The sequence below is a fragment of the Notolepis coatsorum genome (genome assembly GCF_963971535.1).
Source record: "Notolepis coatsorum genome assembly, chromosome: 14".
Taxonomy (NCBI): Eukaryota; Metazoa; Chordata; class Actinopteri; order Aulopiformes; family Paralepididae; genus Notolepis; species Notolepis coatsorum.
In genome coordinates, this window is record NC_140178.1 from 1,555,426 (window position 1) to 1,578,724 (window position 23,299).

General features: G+C 47.2%; 3 protein-coding genes across 6 annotated transcripts in view; 2 read left to right on the forward strand and 1 right to left on the reverse strand.

Moving 5' to 3' along the window:
- The window catches only part of LOC311239808 (uncharacterized protein), a gene marked incomplete at its 5' end in the record, with an annotated part of 3,215 nt that extends 3,078 nt beyond the window's left edge, over positions 1–137 (forward strand). Inside the window, one exon of the mRNA XM_084328257.1 lies at positions 4–137. The remainder of the gene's footprint in view (positions 1–3) is intronic.
- nprl3 (NPR3-like, GATOR1 complex subunit) overlaps positions 1–23,299 on the forward strand; it is a 285,213-nt gene that overhangs the window by 104,392 nt on the left and 157,522 nt on the right. The gene's annotated exons all lie outside the window — the stretch shown is intronic.
- mgrn1b (mahogunin, ring finger 1b) overlaps positions 29–23,299 on the reverse strand; it is a 34,686-nt gene continuing 11,415 nt past the window's right edge. Inside the window, 2 exon segments of the mRNA XM_084328258.1 lie at positions 29–467; positions 18,099–18,203. Coding sequence (XP_084184384.1) covers positions 355–467; positions 18,099–18,203 — 218 coding nt within the window. The 3' untranslated portion in view covers positions 29–354.

The window sequence follows — 23,299 nt, forward strand, 5'->3', positions numbered from 1 at the left end:
CAGGTCACTACAGGTCACTACAGGTCACTACAGGTCACTAAAGGTCACTACAGGTCACTACAGGTCGAGCACCACAGGGATATTCTTATTTATTTGTGCCTATATGTATGAAATTGCTGCTGAACTTGTGTTGTGAGCTCGTCGTCGCTGTGAACGAGGGAAACCTCGGTGTCTAACGAGTTGAAGTAAAGGTTTTGAAAAGAAATTAAATTAAATTAAATGGGGAAAAAACCTAGTGTCACTGAATCAAATGAGTCACTGGGTGTCGTTAGTGCGCTCATGATGCTTCTGGGAAACCGGGGGGGGGCGCTGTGGTGAGGACCCGGGGAGCGCTCAGGGGTCAGAGGTCGGAGGTCAGGGGTGCAGGCGCTCGTCCTCCATGTGGAGGCCACCGGGGGGGCAGAGGAGGGGCTGGCTGGAGCAGTTGGTGCTCTGACTCTTCAGGCTCTCGGTGGACTCTGAGGAACCTGAGGACGAGACACAGACACACCGAGTCAGAGAGGCCACCAGGGGGCAGTACAGACACTAGGGCTGAGGACGAGACAACAGACACACCGAGTCAGAGGGGCCACCAGGGGGCAGTACAGACACTAGGTGGACTCTGAGGAACCTGAGGACGAGACAACACCGAGTCAGAGAGGCCACCAGGGGGCAGCACAGACACTAGGTGGACTCTGAGGAACCTGAGGACGAGACAACACCGAGTCAGAGAGGCCACCAGGGGGCAGTACACACACACCGAGTCAGAGAGGCCACCAGGGGGCAGTACAGACACTCAGATTTCTTCACACCACATCGGATTTTAATCGATTTTCTTCTCTTAAAAACTAGAAACGCCAAGGAAATCATTCAAGTAAGCTTTGTTTTTATTTGACACAAAGAAATTATCAAACCAAGATGAATTTCCCTAATGGGATTGAAGTGCAAACCTAACTTTCACCAATCTTCACTTAATTATATATATATATATATATATATATATATATATATATTAAACTAGATAGGACTCGTGCACATTTGGTTGGACCCCGACTGGAGGTGCAGGTCAGCGCAAGAGAGATAAATAAACTAAAAGGAGAAAACCTTCAAAGGAAAGAAGGGACCGCACACTCCACAGGACTCGTTTTTGCTTATTTATTGTTTGCACAACGCGTTTCGCTGTCGCTTCCTCAGGTGCTATGCAGCAGGTGTCATCAATGATCATCATTATGTATAGCATGCTCCACCCCACATCGTAATACATCAAGCCCATTGGCTACTCAATTATCACATTTAATTTGATGATTTTGCAGGATGTAATGCATACAACTCTTAGTATAAAAATGATGCATAGAGACCACATATATACATACTCATTTTTGAAAATTATATAATACAAAATGAGAGAAGTGACAAATCTTAACATATCAAGCCCATTGGCTACTCAATTATCACATTACATTTTATCATTTTGTAGGATACATATCACTTTTATGTATAGAAATGCCTAGATACCACATACATACACAGACTCATTTTTGAAAATTATATATAATAAAGCAATATGAGAGAAGTGACAAATACCTAGGTCATTAGACCTGATAAATAGTTTAAAACAGACTTAAAACCACACCCATATAGGTTACACAGAACGGATAGTGGTTACAAAAATGGATTCAGCTCGAGGGATTCATTTAGACCATGGGGTTCCACAGAATTCAAAGTAAAAATCCAGTACGCTTCCCTTTGTAAGAGAAGCTTTACTATATTACCGCCCCTCGGTGGTAGGGTGACTCTTTCGATTCCAATGAACCTTAGAGAGGCTGTGGAACCATGATCTCTCTCCTTATAGTGTCTCGCAATGGCATAATCCATATTGTTGTTCCTAATGGCTGCCTTGTGTTCTGCTATTCGCACCTTCAAATTTCGTTTTGTTTGTCCAACATAGACCTTACCACAAGGGCATTTCAGCATGTATATCACATGAGTGGTGTTGCAATTAATAAGGTCCCTTATTTTATATTCCTGCCCAGACTGTGGGTGGTAGAAAACTTTTGTTTTCATAGTGTTTGAACAATGGGTACATCGACCACATGGATGGTTACCACACAGCTCTGTTAGCCAGTTAGAGTGACTTACTACAGGGGATTTATACATAGAATTGACTACAGCGTCCCTTATGTTTTTTCCCCTTTTAAAACAAAATCTTGGTGGTAATGAAGAAATGTTTTTTAAAAGAGGGTCACATTTGAGTATGTTCCAGTGTTTGTCAATAATGTTTTTAACAACTTGAGATGAAGTACTATATTCTGAAACGAATGTGACTCTGTTACCAGGGGTGTCGCTTTTGTCAGATTCCAAAATAGTTTCCCTCTGTACATGTTTTGTCTTATTTCTGGCTGTGTGCACCACTGATGCCTTGTATCCCCTCTGTTCAAATCTGTTACTCATTTCATCTGCCTTCCTTTCTAGGTCTGTGGGATCACTACAGATACGTTTAAGGCGCAGGAATTGTCCGTATGGGATATTCTCTACCATACGTCTCGGGTGATGACTCTGTGCATGTAAAATAGTATTACGGTCTGTTGGTTTACGGAAGATAGTAGTGTTCAGGTTTCCCTCATTGTCAGCTGATATCCGTAAGTCTAGGAAATCAATATGTTCTCTGCTGTGTACCATCGTGAATTTTAAAGTGTGATGTGTACCATTGATATACTCCCTGAACTGGAATAACGTTAGGTTATGACTATAACCAAGTTCTGTTAGTTAGGGGCGATGCTTGGCATCGCTACTGCACTATCTCGCGTACGTGCACGCGTACTGAATAAACCACAAATGTACCTCTAATACCAGTATTAGTCTGACCACACCCCTCATCAGCTTACCTTCATAAGCAGGTGTGTGGTCACCTGCTCTCCTCCTTCCCAAGCTTTCACCACAAGGTGAGGACAAGGGCTGCAGCGGCGTCCGATGCCAAGCATCGCCCCTAACTAACAGAACTTGGTTATAGTCATAACCTAACGTTCTGTATCGTTAGTGGCTTAGCTTGGCATCGCTACTGCACAAGGGAGGCCAAGCGGAGCCACTTGGCTGACAAATACACCCCGCTGACAGCCCCCCAAAACCATCAGAACAGGGAGGGCCGAGCCCCCCCGACCCCCCCTAATGGAGGGTAGCCCCCCTATTAGGGACGTCACGGGAGGGCGACGGACCCGACCGTGCGAAGAGGCACTCAAGCAACTCAACGCACAGGGTGAGCAGACCGTGGCTTGACCCCACGACTACACACACGCACAACCCGCATGCCACCCGGGAACGAACGGAGGAACAACCTCGTTACTGCCCCCAGAATCACGGGGTCAAGGGCAAACCCAACCCCGTGGCAAGGCCGTAGCAGCGGAGCACGAAGGAAGACCCAGACCCACCAAAAGGACTGGACTCCCTGGAATGGGGGCCCGGAGAAGTCCATGATGCCAGCATCAAGACCCCACCAGGTGGGCACGTAGTGCCCCGCCCCCCACATCGCCAGCGTATTCGGACAAAGGCCCCTCAGTTACTGCACCTGGCATTCCCAGGCGGAACCAACCAGGCCAGAACCTGCCCAGCTTCCGAGATCGGACGAGACCGGGCGTGTTCAGGTCGGTATGGCCGTAAGCCGAGCGGGCCCCGTCCCCCCAATAGTACACCGCCTGGCACACTGACCCTGCAGAATAGGCAGTCAGCATGGCCGTAAGCACACAAAAAAGGTTAACCAACGGAAGCAGGCAGCGCACCGGGGAAAAACCAGGCAACAGGCTGTTAACCCTAGCCTGGAGACTGCGGACGAGACAGGCGCCAGAGGGGACAGCTGAACACAGCCGCCCCGGCGGAAGGAGCGTAAGCTGGCGGTGTTGCATGACCAAGCCTCCATTTAACAACCCCCACCCAGAGGGGTCGAGGCAGAGAAGGCTGACACGATTGGCAGACGTCATGAACGTGCAGGGGCACCCTCAAACGGTGAACCCGGGAGTTGACACTGCTCCAACACACCAGGGAATCAACCACCTCGGTGTTACCCAATGCGGTGGTTGTTCCTATAACCCCTCAAGAAAAAACTCCAAAACACACCTGCGGGTATACACCGGCTATACCGCAGTACAAGTGTTTCAGTTTCCAAAAAGGGTTAACCCAGGCCTACGGGTCGCAAACATCACTTCGGACCGGGCCTGGCGGTACAAGAAGCACAGGGTCACCAGAGGAGGTCAAAAAACCACCCCCACAGGCCCCTCTTCGCCATGCGTGAGAGAGGAGCGAAAAATAATGGAGAACCAGCCCCTAAGCACACCGTACCTGGTATTCCCCGGCGGTCTCCCAACCAAGTACTAACCAGGACCAACCTGTGTAGCGGCCGAGATCCGACGAGATCGAGCGCGTACAGAATGGCATGGCTGTAAGCCATGACGACAGTGCTGAGTAAAAACATACCCAACCAGGGTCTCCATAGCGCTTAACCCTGTGACACCCAGACCGACCTGGCATTTTTCCCCCTGAAAAAAGCCCAAGTCCCTCAGGGTACCAGAACAGCAGATCTGCATCCCCGGCGGACAACGGGTTCAACTGATCTGGACCAGCGTGACCAGAACCAGTCCCGTGCCCTAACCACGCCGACATGCCTACTCCAGGAGAAGGGCAGATATGCGTGTTGATCTTAACATGAAAAGAAGGCGCCACCCAGACGTCGGGACGAACCGCGCCTGGTGGCCCACCCCAAGGGCGTGAGACCCCACTACATATGTTCAGATCCATCCCGTCATCATCCCCCAGACATGAACGAGAATCCGTCGACAACCCACCCAGGTCATGGGATGTGGTCGCCGGAAGAGGAAAAACCCCCATCTCAGTTGCTTTATAAAAACGCCGTTTCAACCACAAGCAACTAAGGCGTGCCAGTCAATCGCCTGTTTACAGCGAGCTAGCACTATACGTGCGTCGGGACACACCCCCATCAATGAACAGGCTATTTAGACCTGTCATTGAATCCCCAAGGCGCCCAGGGGAACGACAAGAGGGGTGTGACACTCCCTAACTCCAACACTTCTGGAATAGAAAGAAGGAAGCATCAACAGTATGTATCCCAGTCTACACAGCCGGGGTAAAAAATGTTCACATTTTTACATCCCACCACCCTCCCATAGGAAAGAGACGGGGATCCCCAGAGAGACTTCCCACGCGAGCTGTACAGATTGAAAAGAATATATTGCACCTTGAGCCATGTAAAAAACTGGTTTTAGGGCCTCCGGGGAAGAGGCACCGAACCCATACACACTCAATAAACGAATTGAATCGAATATACATACAATAGAAAAGGACCCTTCTAGAGGGTCCACTCACTTTGACAATCTGAGGAGGAAGGCTCTGTACTCTGATGGAGGCTTCCTCACATGGAAGAAGGAGTCCGAACTCACAGAAGGCCTGAGTAGGCGCTTGGTGAGGAGGAGCCCTGACCACCCCCCCTGAAAACAGATCCATCACATGGACCTGAACAGCACACGGAAGTCCTACCAACAGAGACGCGCACGGTGACGTACTCTATGGCGGGGGAATTCCTGCGGTGCACACGCCCAATATACCAGGCCGTGGGACCAGGAACTCCCTCCCCCCCCCCCCCCCCGTAACGTGCCGAACCGCCACGTGACGGGAACCTTGAAGGACAGGGGGTGTACCCCTGACCGACAGAACAATGGGGAGAGGAAAGGTTACCAGTTCACCCCTTTACGACCCCACACCCATGATACGACGTAACGACAAAAAGAGAATATGACACAGTCATAGTCAGCTCTATGAAGCGTTTCACAGCTCCACACAGCGCACGAGCTAACCTGCTATCTGATTTTTACTAAGGAAAAACACAGAATAGAGAGGGCTCTAAGAACCCCGGTCCAACATACACATGTGCTTCTGTGGCCAGTACAACCCAGTTGTAGGTCACATGACACACACAACCCATCATCACCTACAAAAAATGGCAAAAACACTCAACAGAGGAACGCCGTTTTTTTCACAATGAGAGAATACATCATTCTTGATTAGTATCGACCACAGGCCTTGCTAAGCACACATGACAGCAACCAAACCAATTTCCCTTTAGGAAATAAGTTTCTCCAGCAGATTTAGCACAACCTCAGCAATCAAGCTGAGAGTTACATCGTATCCCTACCACACAAAAGACACAATTAATGCACAACATGTCTGATAGGAGGTGATAAAGTCCCCAGGGAACCGGGGGGGGAAACACAATCCTCCTATTTTACCCTCAATACGGCCAGTTAAAACAGGAAAACCTGTTAATGTGTGAACTCACTGTTCATTGTCATTACAGTCTGAGAAAGAACATTCTTTTACTCACTCGTCACCAAGCATAGCTTCATAGGTTAGTTGCCTTAGTAGTGAGTACACGGTACACATAAACACCATGATGTTTCTCACACAACAACCAGATCAATACATCACGACCTGCACGGAGAAGCTAACTGCCAGCGACAAAAACAGCTCACACACAACCCGCAACGTATCTCAAATGCATTGCAACAACACACGTTTTGGGAAAAAACACCGTTATTCACAATACATTTAGCAAGGTAAAACCAGAAGACGTGTTATGAGGTCTGGCCAACCCCGTACCTGCCCGGAACGCAGATCAGCGAAGTGCAGTCACAAGCCACCGTAGAACACAGCCGTCCCGTGTTGTTCGATCCGGGCAGCGTCGCCGCTCCACCAGTCGCTACAGTCCTCTTTGTTGACGCAATCCCCGTCTAGGCTCAGGCAGGGTCGACGAACATCCCCTGTCAAGGATGACGTCGTGGTCAAGAGTGTAAAACATGTTAAAAATCAAAGCACGTTCAACAGAATAGCATCAAGCTAACGGCTGCTCCAACCGTTCGGGTGCTATTGCTTCCGCTCGCGAGACGCCGATCTACGACGCACGCGATCAGGAGCGAGCTCCCGGCGGCGCGCGAGAAGCCAAGCTACCCCGCGCCAGGCCACCGACCGGCTAACCGTAAGCTATGAACATGTAAACAATGACATAACACTCACCCAGACAGGCCGCCGTTCTGAACCCTCCTCACTTTTTAAGAGAAAAGAGAAAACAAGACGTCAACACCGCTTCACAACGGTGACATTAACACGTCCGGCGGAATCAGCACAGTACCAACTGGCCTGTATAGCTGACTTTGAACATGAATCTGCCGCTATCGCACATTACATGCACATATCCCCTCGTGAAGGAATACTCTCATTTGGATATGAAAGATGGGGTCTTAACACGGTGACAGAGAGAATCCACTCGTCCAGAACACACAGGGATCACCAGTGTCAATGGTCGCGGCCCACTAGTTAAAACTATAATGGTCGCCAGACCAAGGCCTTCTGTCGCCTAGACGGCTAAACAAAGGACCCTAGCCTGGGGCCGGTTTCCATAAACTTTGTCAAGTAGCCCCCATAGCACTAACAGACAAGTGGAGCCCGCCAGCAAACACTACTCACCCAACCTGGAACGCACCGCTCCTCACAACAGCGGCATGTCCGACAGTTCAGCTGTGGCCTGACAGGTTTCACCCCAACAACACAGCAAGGAACTGCAGTTGAGAAGCATGCAGCGGCGTGCTCCCAATACGAAAACCGGTGGAGGGTTTGTAGAATGATCATCATCTTCTAGACACTCCAGTACGAAGACAAAATCGCCGTATTTTCTCGAAAATAGTGAGAGAGAAAATAAAGATATGATGTCAACGTATCCTTGTTTCCCAAGCTGTTCCTAATCCAATTTCTTCCATCATGGTGTCAAGTGTGGGGATCTACCGAGGCACCTCTTCCTTGTGGTGAAAGCGAGAAGGAGGAGAGCAGGTGACCACACACCTGCTTATGAAGGTAAGCTGATGAGGGGTGTGGTCAGACTAATACTGGTATTAGAGGTACATTTGTGGTTTATTCAGTACGCGTGCACGTACGCGAGATAGTGCAGTAGCGATGCCAAGCTAAGCCACTAACGATACAGAACTCATCTTCCGAGCCAACAAACACCATGAGAATGTCATCTATGTACCTTTTCCAAAAAATTACATTTTTCAAGAGGGGCGAGGCATCTTGGTTGTGGATAAACTGGGATTCCCAGTGGCCCATAAATAGGTTGGCGTAATTAGGTGCAAATGCAGAACCCATGGCAGTACCCTGGATTTGAATGTACCATTTATCATCAAGCATGAAGTAATTAGATTTCAAAATAAAATTCGTCAAGCTGAGTAAAAAATCAGAGGAGACTTCATCATTTGTACCCAGAAAAAATGACATAGCCGCCAGGCCGTCCTCATGTGGAATATTAGTATAAAGACTTTCTACATCAAAGGATACTAGATATGCATTCTGTGGGATGGAAGTCTTTAACGACTTCAACACATCCCTAGTATCTGCAAGGTATGAAGGTAATGTCTTTACAATATCTTTGATAAAATAGTCTACAAATTGACTTAGAGGTTCTGATAAAGAATTGTTTCCTGAGACTATGGGGCGTCCTGGCGGGTTTGTCAGTTTTTTATGAATTTTAGGTAATAGATAAAAAACAGGTGTGACAGGGAATTCAACTTTTAGGAACTCGTATTGTTTTTTTGTGATGTTCTTACTTTTAAGTGCATCATCTAGTATTTTATCTCTGTCTGTCATTAACTGTTCAACAGGGTTGTGAAGAAGAGACTTATAAAATGCAGTATTGCTAAGTTGCCGTGTGGCTTCATACATGTAATCATTGACATTTTGTATTACAATAGAGCCACCCTTATCTGCCGGCTTGATAATAATTTTGTCATTTTTTCTCAATTCGTTTAGAGCTCTTCTTTCAACCTCAGTTACATTTTGATGCTTGATTGTCTTGTCTGATGATTTCACAAATGTCTGGATGTCTCGCTCAACTAGTTTACTGAAAGTGACCAAGGTAGGATTCAGAGTACTAGTGGGACAATAAGTTGATGATTTCTTCAATTTATTCATAGGATTAGTAGATATAGTCTGATCAGTATTTCTAAAAAGGTGTTTAAGGTGTAACAGTCTGAAAAATTTGTAGCAGTCCACTTTTAATTTAAAGACATTCACCTTATTTGTTGGAACAAATGATAGACCTTTACCTAATACCGATTGTTGGGCTGGTGTGAGGGGACAGTCCGAGATGTTGATCACGGCCTGTTGCTCCTGCTCCTGGTGACGACAGATGGCGGGTTGATGTATTTTCTTCCCCCGCCTCGTCCTCTTCCCCTGGTCCCTCTTCGTTGGTTGTTGTGTCGTGAGTCGTACCGTGGACGTGCGTCTAAAAAACGCGCATCCTGGGAATGGGTCGAGTCACTTGACAGGGCAGGATCAGACTCCTCAGTTGTGTAGTTTCCTCTATTCCCCTCGTTGTGTGGGAATCGCTCCCTCTGGCGTGAGGCTGCTGGACGTCGTTCTTTCCACGCCGAGTCACTTGTCAGGGCAGGATCTGACTCCTCGGTTGTGTAGTTTCCTCGGTTCCCGTCGTTGCGTTGGAATCGCTCCCTCTGGCGTGAGGCCGCTGGACGTCGTTCTTTCCACGCCGGTTGTTGCCACTTGTAGACGGTCCCTCTCTTGAAGTCCTCAGCATGTCGTTCGAATTTGTTCCTTTTAAGAGTTTTAAGTTCACTCTCAAACTTCTGGAGGTCATCTTTCATCTTGCGTTCCAGGTTTGTGAATTCATCAGAGCCCAGTTTCACAACCAGCTCGTCTTTAATACGTTGAGCCTCTCGTTTGGCTTTGTCAGCTTCATTTGCGGTTTGTTCAATAGTAAGCAATATCAAGTCCATGGAGCATTTATTCAGTACTTGCTCCCATTTTTTTATAAAGTCGGGGTCCTCTCTTCCAAAAGCAGGTTGCTTGTGGATTCTCAGGCCGCGTGGAATCTGCTTGGCTTTCCAATATTCAGAGAGTGCAATCGAATGCCACTTTGATCGACACTCTTTAATGTATGAGTCCTCTAAAGCAGTCTTTAACTCACTTACGGCCGAGTAGTCCATGTGTCTGTCTTCACCATCAAATAGAGACTGCTGTGACAAGATCTTTTGAGCCTCTGTGTCACTAATCGACAGGCATTGAGCCTGAGATAGTTCTCCGTCAAACATCATGGACCCTTTAGAGTGCGACGAGACGATGTGGTATCTTGCTGGGGATCCACGCGAACAATTAAACTAGATAGGACTCGTGCACATCTGGTTGGACCCCGACTGGAGGTGCAGGTCAGCGCAAGAGAGATAAATAAACTAAAAGGAGAAAACCTTCAAAGGAAAGAAGGGACCGCACACTCCACAGGACTCGTTTTTGCTTATTTATTGTTTGCACAACGCGTTTCGCTGTCGCTTCCTCAGGTGCTATGCAGCAGGTGTCATCAATGATCATCATTATGTATAGCATGCTCCACCCCACATCGTAATACATCAAGCCCATTGGCTACTCAATTATCACATTTAATTTGATGATTTTGCAGGATGTAATGCATACAACTCTTAGTATAAAAATGATGCATAGAGACCACATATATACATACTCATTTTTGAAAATTATATAATACAAAATGAGAGAAGTGACAAATCTTAACATATCAAGCCCATTGGCTACTCAATTATCACATTAAATTTTATCATTTTGTAGGATACATATCACTTTTATGTATAGAAATGCCTAGATACCACATACATACACAGACTCATTTTTGAAAATTATATATAATAAAGCAATATGAGAGAAGTGACAAATACCTAGGTCATTAGACCTGATAAATAGTTTAAAACAGACTTAAAACCACACCCATATAGGTTACACAGAACGGATAGTGGTTACAAAAATGGATTCAGCTCGAGGGATTCATTTAGACCATGGGGTTCCACAGAATTCAAAGTAAAAATCCAGTACGCTTCCCTTTGTAAGAGAAGCTTTACTATATTACCGCCCCTCGGTGGTAGGGTGACTCTTTCGATTCCAATGAACCTTAGAGAGGCTGTGGAACCATGATCTCTCTCCTTATAGTGTCTCGCAATGGCATAATCCATATTGTTGTTCCTAATGGCTGCCTAATGTATCTAGGCATTTCTATACATAAAAGTGATATGTATCCTACAAAATGATAAAATTTAATGTGATAATTGAGTAGCCAATGGGCTTGATATGTTAAGATTTGTCACTTCTCTCATTTTGTATTATATAATTTTCAAAAATGAGTATGTATATATGTGGTCTCTATGCATCATTTTTATACTAAGAGTTGTATGCATTACATCCTGCAAAATCATCAAATTAAATGTGATAATTGAGTAGCCAATGGGCTTGATGTATTACGATGTGGGGTGGAGCATGCTATACATAATGATGATCATTGATGACACCTGCTGCATAGCACCTGAGGAAGCGACAGCGAAACGCGTTGTGCAAACAATAAATAAGCAAAAACGAGTCCTGTGGAGTGTGCGGTCACTTCTTTCCTTTGAAGGTTTTCTCCTTTTAGTTTATATATATATATATATATATATATATATATATATATATATATATATATATATATATATATATAAATAAAAGGTTACTCTTGATCAAACAAAGATGAATGTCCCTATTGGGATTAATAGTGCAATAACTTGCTTTTTCACCAAACTTCACTTAAAACAAATAAAAGGTGCCTCTTGATCATCAAACAAGAATGAATTTAATAAAGTGCAAATCTAACTTTCACCAAACATCACTTTTTGTAAAATAAAAGGTGACTCTTTAAAAAAATATATATATATATTTTTTTGTGAAAATCGATTTTCATTTAAAAAAATCTTCCTAAATCATGAATTTGAATTAATCGATAAAATGGATTAATCGCTCAGCCCTAACAGACACACTGAGTCAGAGAGGCTTCCAGCACCAAGCAGTACAGACACCATGTTAAAACATTAGATCTGCCCGGTTACCCCCAGAACTCCCTGCGGTTACGTTCTCAGTAACGCAAACTCTATAGATCTGCAGCAAGGGACAGAGAGGGATAGAGAGACAGAGGGAGACAGAGAGAGGGAGAGACAGAGAGACAGAGGGAGAGACAGAGAGAGAGACAGAGAGACAGAGGGAGACAGAGAGAGAGAGAGAGACAGAGGGAGACAGAGAGAGACAGAGAGAGGGAGAGACAGAGGGAGAGACAGAGAGAGGGAGACAGAGGGATAGAGACAGAGGGAAACAGAGGGAGAGACAGAGAGACAGACAGAGAGACAGAGGGAGAGACAGAGAGAGAGGGAGAGAGACAGAGAGACAGAGGGAGAGACAGAGCGAGAGGGAGACAGAGGGATAGAGACAGAGGGAAACAGAGGGAGAGACAGAGAGACAGACAGAGAGACAGAGGGAGAGGGAGAGAGACAGAGAGACAGAGGGAGAGACAGAGCGAGAGGGAGACAGAGGGAGAGACAGAAAGACAGAGAGAGAGACAGAGGGAGAGACAGAGCGAGAGGGAGACAGAGGGAGAGACAGAAAGACAGAGAGAGAGACAGAGAGACAGACAGAGAGACAGAGGGAGAGGGAGAGAGACAGAGAGACAGAGGGAGAGACAGAGCGAGAGGGAGACAGAGGGAGAGACAGAAAGACAGAGAGAGAGACAGACAGAGAGACAGAGGGAGAGGGAGAGAGACAGAGAGACAGAGGGAGAGACAGAGCGAGAGGGAGACAGAGGGAGAGACAGAAAGACAGAGAGAGAGACAGACAGAGAGACAGAGGGAGAGGGAGAGAGACAGAGAGACAGAGGGAGAGACAGAGCGAGAGGGAGACAGAGGGAGAGACAGAAAGACAGAGAGAGACAGAGGGAGAGACAGAGCGAGAGGGAGACAGAGGGAGAGACAGAAAGACAGAGAGAGAGACAGAGAGAGAGAGACAGAGAGAGAGAGACAGAGAGAAACCTACATACCACAGTTATTCCTCCAAACCAATAGAGCAGGAGTCTGGACCTAGAGCTGGCCAGAGCAGAGGGGAGGAGTTAAGGAAGAGAGAGCATCACAAGGGGAGGAGGGGAGGAGTTAAGGAAGAGAGAGCATCACAAGGGGAGGAGTTAAGGAAGAGAGAGCATCACAAGGGGAGGAGGGGAGGAGTTAAGGAAGAGAGAGCATCACAAGGGGAGGAGTTAAGGAAGAGAGAGCATCACAAGGGGAGGAGTTAAGGAAGAGAGACAGCATCACAAGGGGAGGAGGGGAGGAGTTAAGGAAGAGAGAGCATCACAAGGGTAGGAGGGGAGGAGTTAAGGAAGAGAGAGCATCACAAGGGGAGGAGGGGAGGAGTTAAGGAGACAAGGAAGAGAGACAGCATCACAATGGGAGGAGGGGAGGAGTTAAGGAAGAGAGACAGCATCACAAGGGGAGGAGTTAAGGAGACAAGGAAGAGAGACAGCATCACAAGGGGAGGAGTTAAGGAAGAGAGAGCATCACAAGGGGAGGAGGGGAGGAGTTAAGGAAGAGAGAGCATCACAAGGGGAGGAGTTAAGGAAGAGAGAGCATCACAAGGAGAGGAGGAGTTAAGGAAGAGAGAGCATCACAAGGGTAGGAGGGGAGGAGTTAAGGAAGAGAGAGCATCACAAGGGGAGGAGGGGAGGAGTTAAGGAAGAGAGAGCATCACAAGGGTAGGAGGGGAGGAGTTAAGGAGACACGTGAGGTCAATTTTAAACGCTCCGCCCCCTGGTTCACACAGGAACTGAGGAAAATGAAAAGAGCTGGTCGTGCCCTGGAACGTCGACTCAGACACTCTGGACTCACTGTCCACAAACTGGCTTTCCGTGACCATCAAAAGGTGTACTGCAAGTCCCTGAAAGATGCACGGTCAAACTTCTACTCCAACCTCATCAATAAAAACACTGGCAACTCTAAGCAGCTTTTTTCCACCATAAATCACCTACTGAAGCCACAACCATCCTCATCCACTGAAGCTACAGAAGAGCAATGCAATAACTTTATGGACTTTTTCAGATCTAAAGTAAACAACATCCGCTCTCTGATGCCCAGCTCTTCCTCTCTGTTTCCCCCTACCTCTAACCCACCACCTGAGAGCTTGCCATCTCTGCCATGTTTCACTGAGGTTCAGCAGAGCCACATTGAAAAAACACTCAGAGGAATGAAACCATCCACCTGCACCCTGGATCCCATTCCAACTGCCCTGCTCAAATCAAACATCCCCAGCATCAGCCCAATCATCACCCAGGCTGTTAACCTCTCCCTTCAAACTGGCCATATCCCATCCACCCTCAAAGTTGCCATCATCAGCCCCCTCCTAAAGAAGCCCACCCTGGACCCGGAGGTTCTTGCCAACTACAGGCCTATTTCAAACCTTTCCTTTCTATCCAAGGTTTTGGAAAAGGTAGTTGCCTCCCAGCTCCAGGACCACCTTAAAAATAACACCCTGTTCGAGAAGTTCCAGTCAGGCTTTCGCTCATCCCACAGCACGGAAACAGCTCTGCTCAGGGTGACGAATGACCTCCTAATGACCGCTGACGCAGGATCACCATCACTCCTCATCCTCCTCGATCTGACGGCGGCGTTTGACACTGTGGACCACACCATCCTCTTGGAGCGCCTCCACAACACTGTTGGACTGTCGGACCATGCACTACAGTGGTTCCAGTCCTACCTCTTAGGCAGGACAGAATATGTCTCACTGGGAGGACACAAGTCCAGGCTGCTCGAGGTCACCTGTGGTGTTCCGCAGGGGTCGGTTCTTGGTCCCATTTTATTCATCACCTACATGCTCCCCCTCGGTCGTGTCATCGGCAGACATGGAATGTCTTTCCACTGTTATGCCGATGACACACAACTCTACATAAAAACGGCCCCAAACCCCTCTGCAGCTCTGTCATGCCTCACCACCTGTCTTGGGGAGATAAAGGCATGGATGAACAGCAACTTCCTCCAACTAAACAGCAAGAAAACCGAGGCACTCCTAATTGGCACCCCTCACCAGGTTCAGTCTTCACCCATATCACATCTCACATTTGACGGCCAGGTAATCCCCCTCTCCCCCTCAGTCACAAATCTGGGGGTTCGATTTGACCCCCACCTGACCTTCAACACCCACATAAAACACCTCTGCAAGACCTCATTCTATCACCTAAAAAACATATCAAAACTCCGTCCCATTCTAACCCTGTCAGATGCAGAGAAGCTTGTCCATGCCTTTATCTCCTCAAGACTGGACTACTGTAACGGACTCTTCATCGGGATTCCTGGCAAGAGCATCCAAAAGCTGCAATACATCCAGAACAGCGCTGCCAGGATCCTGATGAGAGTCCGTAAACACGATCACATAACCCCCATCCTTCACTCACTACACTGGCTCCCCGTCTCATCCCGGATCAACTACAAAATCCTTACGATCACCCATAACTGCATAAACGGACACGCACCCCTCTACCTTCAGGAACTCATCACCCCACAATCCTTCACCCGCACCCTCAGATCCGCAGGTAGCCTGCTCCTTCAGGTCCCCAATACCCGGCTCTGCACCATGGGTGACCGAGCCTTCTGCACGGCTGCACCACGCCTGTGGAACAGCCTCCCCATCCAGCTGAGGGCACCACAGAGCCTGGACTCTTTTAAAGCAGGCCTGAAAACCTACCTATTCAAAAAGGCCTTTGACTGTTAGCTTTTTATTTAAATTTTATTGCGCTTTGTTTTTAAATTGTCTGTTTATACTATGTTTTTAATTAACTATGTTCTATTTTTATTCTGTATTTTATTTTATTTGTTTTACTAATAACTATTTTATTCTATTTTTTTAACTGTTTTAACCATGTAGTGTAAGCACTTTGGGATCCCAGTGAACAAAAAGTGCATTACAAATCCAATCTATTATTATTATTATTATTAAGGAGACAAGGAAGAGAGACAGCATCACAAGGGGAGGAGTTAAGGAAGAGAGCATCACAAGGGGAGGAGGGGAGGAGTTAAGGAAGAGAGAGCATCACAAGGGGAGGAGGGGAGGAGTTAAGGAGACAGCATCACAAGGGGAGGAGGGGAGGAGTTAAGGAGACAGCATCACAAGGGGAGGAGGGGAGGAGTTAAGGAAGAGAGAGCATCACAAGGGGAGGAGGGGAGGAGTTAAGGAGACAGCATCACAAGGGGAGGAGGGGAGGAGTTAAGGAGACAGCATCACAAGGGGAGGAGTTAAGGAAGAGAGAGCATCACAAGGGGAGGAGGGGAGGAGTTAAGGAAGAGAGAGCATCACAAGGGGAGGAGGGGAGGAGTTAAGGAAGAGAGAGCATCACAAGGGGAGGAGTTAAGAAGACAAGGAAGAGAGAGCATCACAAGGGGAGGAGTTAAGGAGACAAGGAAGAGAGACGGCACAGGTTAGAGGCAAGAGAGAACAGTAGCCTCAGAGCCAGGAGAGAGAAGTGGGAGAAGCCTGTTGTGATGCAGGGAGAGAGGAGTGGGAGGAGCCTGTTGTGATGCAGGGAGAGAGAAGTGGGAGGAGCCTGTTGTGATGCAGGGAGAGAGAAGTGGGAGTAGCCTGGTTATGATGCAGGCAGAGGAGTGGGAGGAGCCTGGTTATGATGCAGGCAGAGGAGTGGGAGGAGCCTGGTTATGATGCAGGGAGATAAGTGGGAGGAGCCTGGCTGTGATGCAGGGATAGAGAAGTGGGAGGAGCCTGGTTATGATGCAGGGAGAGAGAAGTGGGAGGAGCCTGGTTATGATGCAGGGAGAGAGAAGTGGGAGGAGCCTGGTTCTGATGCAGGGATAGAGGAGTGGGAGGAGCCTGGTTCTGATGCAGGGAGAGAGAAGTGGGAGGAGCCTGGTTCTGATGCAGGGATAGAGGAGTGGGAGGAGCCTGGTTCTGATGCAGGGATAGAGGAGTGGGAGGAGCCTGGTTCTGATGCAGGGAGAGCGAAGTGGGAGGAGTAGTTCTACCTCTGTTGTGTGATAGTAAAGGGTTAACCTTCTGTCGTTAAAGCATGCACAGAGAAGAAAGGGGTATATATCTGCTCGTCGAACTCCGGGGGAGATGGCAAATAGGCGCAGGGGGCGTGTTCCTTTACATTTACATTTACATTTACATTTAGTCATTTAGCTGACGCTTTTATCCAAAGCGACTTACAAGTTCTGTACGACAAGCCATCAGGAAGGGCACAACTCTATCAGCTGAGCAACAATGTTCATCAAAGTGTTGAGTGCTACAGTGTAGGTTAGTTTATTAGGACAAGTGCATGACAGTACGGTTAGTTAGGGTTAGATTTTTTTTTTTTATTGTTTTTTTTTTTTTTTTTTTTTTTTTAATTCAGATAATGGTTGAAGAAGTGCGTCTTTAGTCGACGGCGAAAGATTGGACGTGATTCGGCTGTCCTAACTGGGGTGGGTAGTTCATTCCACCATTGTGGGGCAAGGACTGAGAATATGCTAGGTCGAGGGCCTTGAAGCGGATTCGTGCAGCAATGGGGAGCCAGTGCAGGTCCCTAAGAAGTGGGGTGACATGGGCCGACTTCGGTAGGTTTGAGATCAGGCGGGCCGCTGCGTTCTGAATGAGTTGAAGAGGCTTAGTGGCAGTGGCCGGGAGGCCAGCGAGCAGTGCATTGCAGTAGTCGAGGCGGGAGATGACTGTTGATTGGACGAGGAGTTGGGTGGCTTCTTTTGTCAGGAAGGGGCGTATCCTTCTGACGTTGCTCAGGAGGAATCGGCAGGTTCTGGTCGTCGCTGCGATGTGAGCAGAGAAGTTCAACTGGTCGTCGAGGACAACACCAAGGTTCTTGGCGGTCGGGGACGCAGTCACAGCTGCATTCTCGACTGTGATTGAAAGGTCGGTTAGGGGGGAGGATTTGGCCGGCAGGTGGAGCAATTCTGTTTTGCTTAGAGAAGCAGAATAAGATGGACGTCTCCAGTGATGATGGTTCTCAAAAACTGTGTATTATTTCTGTTTTTCTTATGTTCTTATTTTCCTTTTGTACAATCTCACTAACCGCTGCCCTGTAGCGCCGGTGACGACAACAACGCCTCCTGTCCTGGAACTAAATGTTCTCTTGTCTGATCATACGCTCTCCCTCACGCACACACACACACACACACACGCGCGCACACACACACACGTCCCTGTACCTGGCAGCGACAGGTCACCTGGGGGGTCGCTCTCCGTCTTGGTCAAGCTGCTGTGTTCACTGCTGCAGTCCTGCAGTATCTCTGCCCCCGAGTGGAGTCTGTCCTCTGCAGCGGGGGGGGGGGGGGGGGGGGGGGGGGAGAGAGAGAGGGGGGGGGGGGGGGGGAGAGGGGGGGGGGGGGGGTTAGTGTCCCAGTTATACAGGCAGGCAGAGAGCGCAGCCATCATATTTACATGTCTCAGTTATACAGGCAGAGAGCCCAGCTGTCATATTTACATGTCTCAGTTATACAGGCAGAGAGCCCAGCTGTCATATTTACATGTCTCAGTTATACAGGCAGAGAGCCCAGCTGTCATATTTACATGCCTCAGTTATACAGGCAGAGAGCCCAGCCATCATATTTACATGTCTCAGTTATACAGGCAGAGAGCGCAGCCATCATATTTACATGTCTCAGTTATACAGGCAGAGAGCGCAGCCATCATATTTACATGTCTCAGTTATACAGGCAGAGAGCGCAGCCATCATATTTACATGTCTCAGTTATACAGGCAGAGAGCGCAGCCATCATATTTACATGTCTCAGTTATACAGGCAGAGAGCGCAGCCATCATATTTACATGTCTCAGTTATACAGGCAGAGAGCCCAGCCATCATATTTACATGTCTCAGTTATACAGGCAGAGAGCGCAGCCGTCATATTTACATGTCTCAGTTATACAGGCAGAGAGCGCAGCCATAATATTTACATGTCTCAGTTATACAGACAGAGAGCGCAGCCATCATATTTACATGTCTCAGTTATACAGGCAGAGAGCGCAGCCATCATATTTACATGTCTCAGTTATACAGGCAGAGAGCGCAGCCATCATATTTACATGTCTCAGTTATACAGGCAGAGAGCGCAGCCATCATATTTACATGTCTCAGTTATACAGGCAGAGAGCGCAGCCATCATATTTACATGTCTCAGTTATACAGACAGAGAGCGCAGCCATCATATTTACATGTCTCAGTTATACAGGCAGAGAGCGCAGCCATCATATTTACATGTCTCAGTTATACAGGCAGAGAGCGCAGCCATCATATTTACATGTCTCAGTTATACAGGCAGAGAGCGCAGCCATCATATTTACATGTCTCAGTTATACAGGCAGAGAGCGCAGCCATCATATTTACATGTCTCAGTTATACAGGCAGAGAGCGCAGCCATCATATTTACATGTCTCAGTTATACAGGCAGAGAGCGCAGCCATCATATTTACATGTCTCAGTTATACAGACAGAGAGCGCAGCCATCATATTTACATGCCTCAGTTATACAGGCAGAGAGCAGCCATCATATTTACATGTCTCAGTTATACAGACAGAGAGCGCAGCCATCATATTTACATGTCTCAGTTATACAGGCAGAGAGCGCAGACATCATATTTACATGTCTCAGTTATACAGGCAGAGAGCGCAGCCATCATATTTACATGTCTCAGTTATACAGGCAGAGAGCGCAGCCATCATATTTACATGTCTCAGTTATACAGGCAGAGCGCAGCCATCATATTTACATGTCTCAGTTATACAGGCAGAGAGCGCAGCCATCATATTTACATGTCTCAGTTATACAGGCAGAGAGAGCAGCCATCATATTTACATGTCTCAGTTATACAGGCAGAGAGCCCAGCCATCATATTTACATGTCTCAGTTATACAGGCAGAGAGCCCAGCCATCATATTTACATGTCTCAGTTATACAGGCAGAGAGCGCAGCCATCATATTTACATGTCTCAGTTATACAGGCAGAGAGCGCAGCAATCATATTTACATGTCTCAGTTATACAGACAGAGAGCGCAGCCATCATATTTACATGTCTCAGTTATACAGGCAGAGAGAGCAGCCATCATATTTACATGTCTCAGTTATACAGGCAGAGAGCCTAGCCATCATATTTACATGTCTCAGTTATACAGACAGAGAGCGCAGCCATCATATTTACATGTCTCAGTTATACAGGCAGAGAGAGCAGCCATCATATTTACATGCCTCAGTTATACAGGCACAGAGCGCAGCCATCATATTTACATGCCTCAGTTATACAGGCAGAGAGCGCAGCCATCATATTTACATGTCTCAGTTATACAGGCAGAGAGCCCAGCCATCATATTTACATGTCTCAGTTATACAGGCAGAGAGCGCAGCCATCATATTTACATGTCTCAGTTATACAGGCAGAGAGCGCAGCCATCATATTTACATGTCTCAGTTATACAGGCAGAGAGCGCAGCCATCATATTTACATGCCTCAGTTATACAGGCAGAGAGAGCAGCCATCATATTTACATGTCTCAGTTATACAGGCAGAGAGCGCAGCCATCATATTTACATGTCTCAGTTATACTGCATAGTATTGTGTATTGTATATTATATGGTAACTCAGAACATTGTACATATGTCTATACCGAACACTGTGACCTCATTTTCTTCTTCTAAATTCATGCTATATTATGTTATTATGTTATTTGATACTATCTTGTCTAGCACAGTCTCTGGAGCGTAACAGTAAGAAGCATTTTGTATGAAAGTATTCTGTACTTCTGTATGACAACTATTAAAGAACTTGAACTTGAACTACAGGCAGAGAGCGCAGCCATCATATTTACATGTCTCAGTTATACAGGCAGAGAGCGCAGCCATCATATTTACATGTCTCAGTTATACAGGCAGAGAGCGCAGCCATCATATTTACATGTCTCAGTTATACAGGCAGAGAGCGCAGCCATCATATTTACATGACTCAGTTATACAGGCAGAGAGCGCAGCCATAATATTTACATGCCTCAGTTATACAGGCAGAGAGCGCAGCCATCATATTTACATGTCTCAGTTATACAGGCAGAGAGCGCAGCCATCATATTTACATGTCTCAGTTATACAGGCAGAGAGCGCAGCCATCATATTTACATGACTCAGTTATACAGGCAGAGAGCGCAGCCATCATATTTACATGTCTCAGTTATACAGGCAGAGAGCGCAGCCATCATATTTACATGACTCAGTTATACAGGCACAGAGCGCAGCCATCATATTTACATGCCTCAGTTATCAATCAATCAATCAAATTTATTTATAAAGCACATTTCACATGACGCGTGTCAACCAAAGTGCTGTACAGAGGGTAAATACACAAGATACATATAGACAACAATCACACTCCGTTTTATGGGAGGGCACACAGGCAAACACATAGAAAAACAGGGCATGAGTCAGTGAACGGGAAAGGCTAGTAGGTAGAAGTGGGTTTTGAGCCTCGATTTGAAGGCATCTATCGAGGGGGCGAGCCTAATGGAGGTGGGGATGCTGTTCCACAGTTCAGGGGCTGCGATAGCAAAGGCACGGCCCCCCCTGAGCTTGAGGTTAGACCTCCGGACTGTCAGGAGCCTCTGATCGGCTGACCTGAGGGACCTGGTGTTGGAATAGGGGGATAGGAGGTCTGAGATGTAGGAGGGTGTGTGACCATTAAGGGCTTTAAAAACAAATAGGAGAACCTTAAAATCTATCCTGTAGCGTACTGGGAGCCAATGAAGGGAGGCAAGGACAGGGGTGATGTGGTCTCTCTTGCGGGTTCCGGTCAACAGTCTGGCAGCAGCGTTTTGTACCAGTTGTAAGCGGGACAGGGAAGACTGGTTAATGCCTATATAGAGGGAGTTGCAGTAGTCTAATCTAGATGAAATGAAGGCGTGGATGACTCTCTGAAGGTCTGCAGGGGAGAGAAGGGCTTTGAGTTTGGCAATGGTGCGTAGTTGGAAAAAACATGCCTTTACCACTGAGTTTACTTGTCTGTCAAATTTAAATTGTGGATCAAAAATGACCCCTAGGTTCTTGACATACGGCTTGACCAGGGAGGACAGGTTGCCAAGGCTGTTGGTAAGGGTGGTGACAGCGTCTGGGGGACCGAAGAGGATTATTTCGGATTTGTTTTGATTTAGTTGTAGAGAGTTTTGTGCCATCCAACATTTAACATCATCCAGGCAGGATATGAGACTGTTAAGTAGAGACTGGTTGTTGGGTTTCAGGGAAACATAAAGCTGTGTGTCGTCAGCATAACAGTGAAAAGAGATGTTGTGCTTCTGAATGATTGGACCAAGGGGTAGCATGTAAAGGGAGAACAGGATCGGGCCATGGATGGACCCTTGTGGGACCCCACAGGAGAGGGAGGTTGAGGGGGAGGAGCAGTTGGCGATGTTGACAGCAAAGCTTCTATTTGTGAGATAGGAGGAAAACCATGCTAATGCAGTGTCACTGACACCAACCCCATGTTGGAGACGATCTAATAAAATGGTGTGATCAACAGTGTCGAAGGCTGCACTGAGGTCAAGCAGCATTAAAATAGAGCAGTCACGGTTGTCAGCGGCGAGGAGTAGGTCATTTGACACTTTAAGGAGGGCTGATTCTGTGCTATGGCCAGTCCTGAACCCTGACTGAAATGTCTCCAGGATGCTGTTCTGGTGCAGGTAGGGAGACAATTGGCACAGAACAACCTTTTCAAGTATTTTTGACAGAAAAGGAAGCTTGGAAATGGGCCTGTAATTACTGTGCAGGGTGGGGTCAAGGTTTGGTTTTTTCAATAGGGGCTGGACTACTGCATGTTTAAAGCAGGATGGAACAGTACCAGTTGCCAGGGAGCTGTTAATAATGGAGAGGATGCTGGGACCGGTTGTGTGAAAAACCTGTTTCAGGAGAGCAGTGGGAACAGTGTCAAGGGGGCAGGTTGCAGGTTTCATAGAGGAAACTATCTCTGTGAGGGTGAGTAGACTGATGGGCTGAAAGCAGGTCAGTGTAGATGAGCAGACCAGAGGGACAGCTACATTACGTGTGGGGGGTGAGATGTTCCTTCTGATATTTTCAACTTTGGTGGTTTGGTGGAGTTATACAGGCAGAGAGCGCAGCCATCATATTTACATGCCTCAGTTATACAGGCAGAGAGCGCAGCCATCATATTTACATGTCTCAGTTATACAGGCAGAGAGCGCAGCCATCATATTTACATGTCTCAGTTATACAGGCAGAGAGCGCAGACATCATATTTACATGTCTCAGTTATACAGGCAGAGAGCGCAGCAATCATATTTACATGCCTCAGTTATACAGGCAGAGAGCGCAGACATCATATTTACATGTCTCAGTTATACAGGCAGAGAGCGCAGCC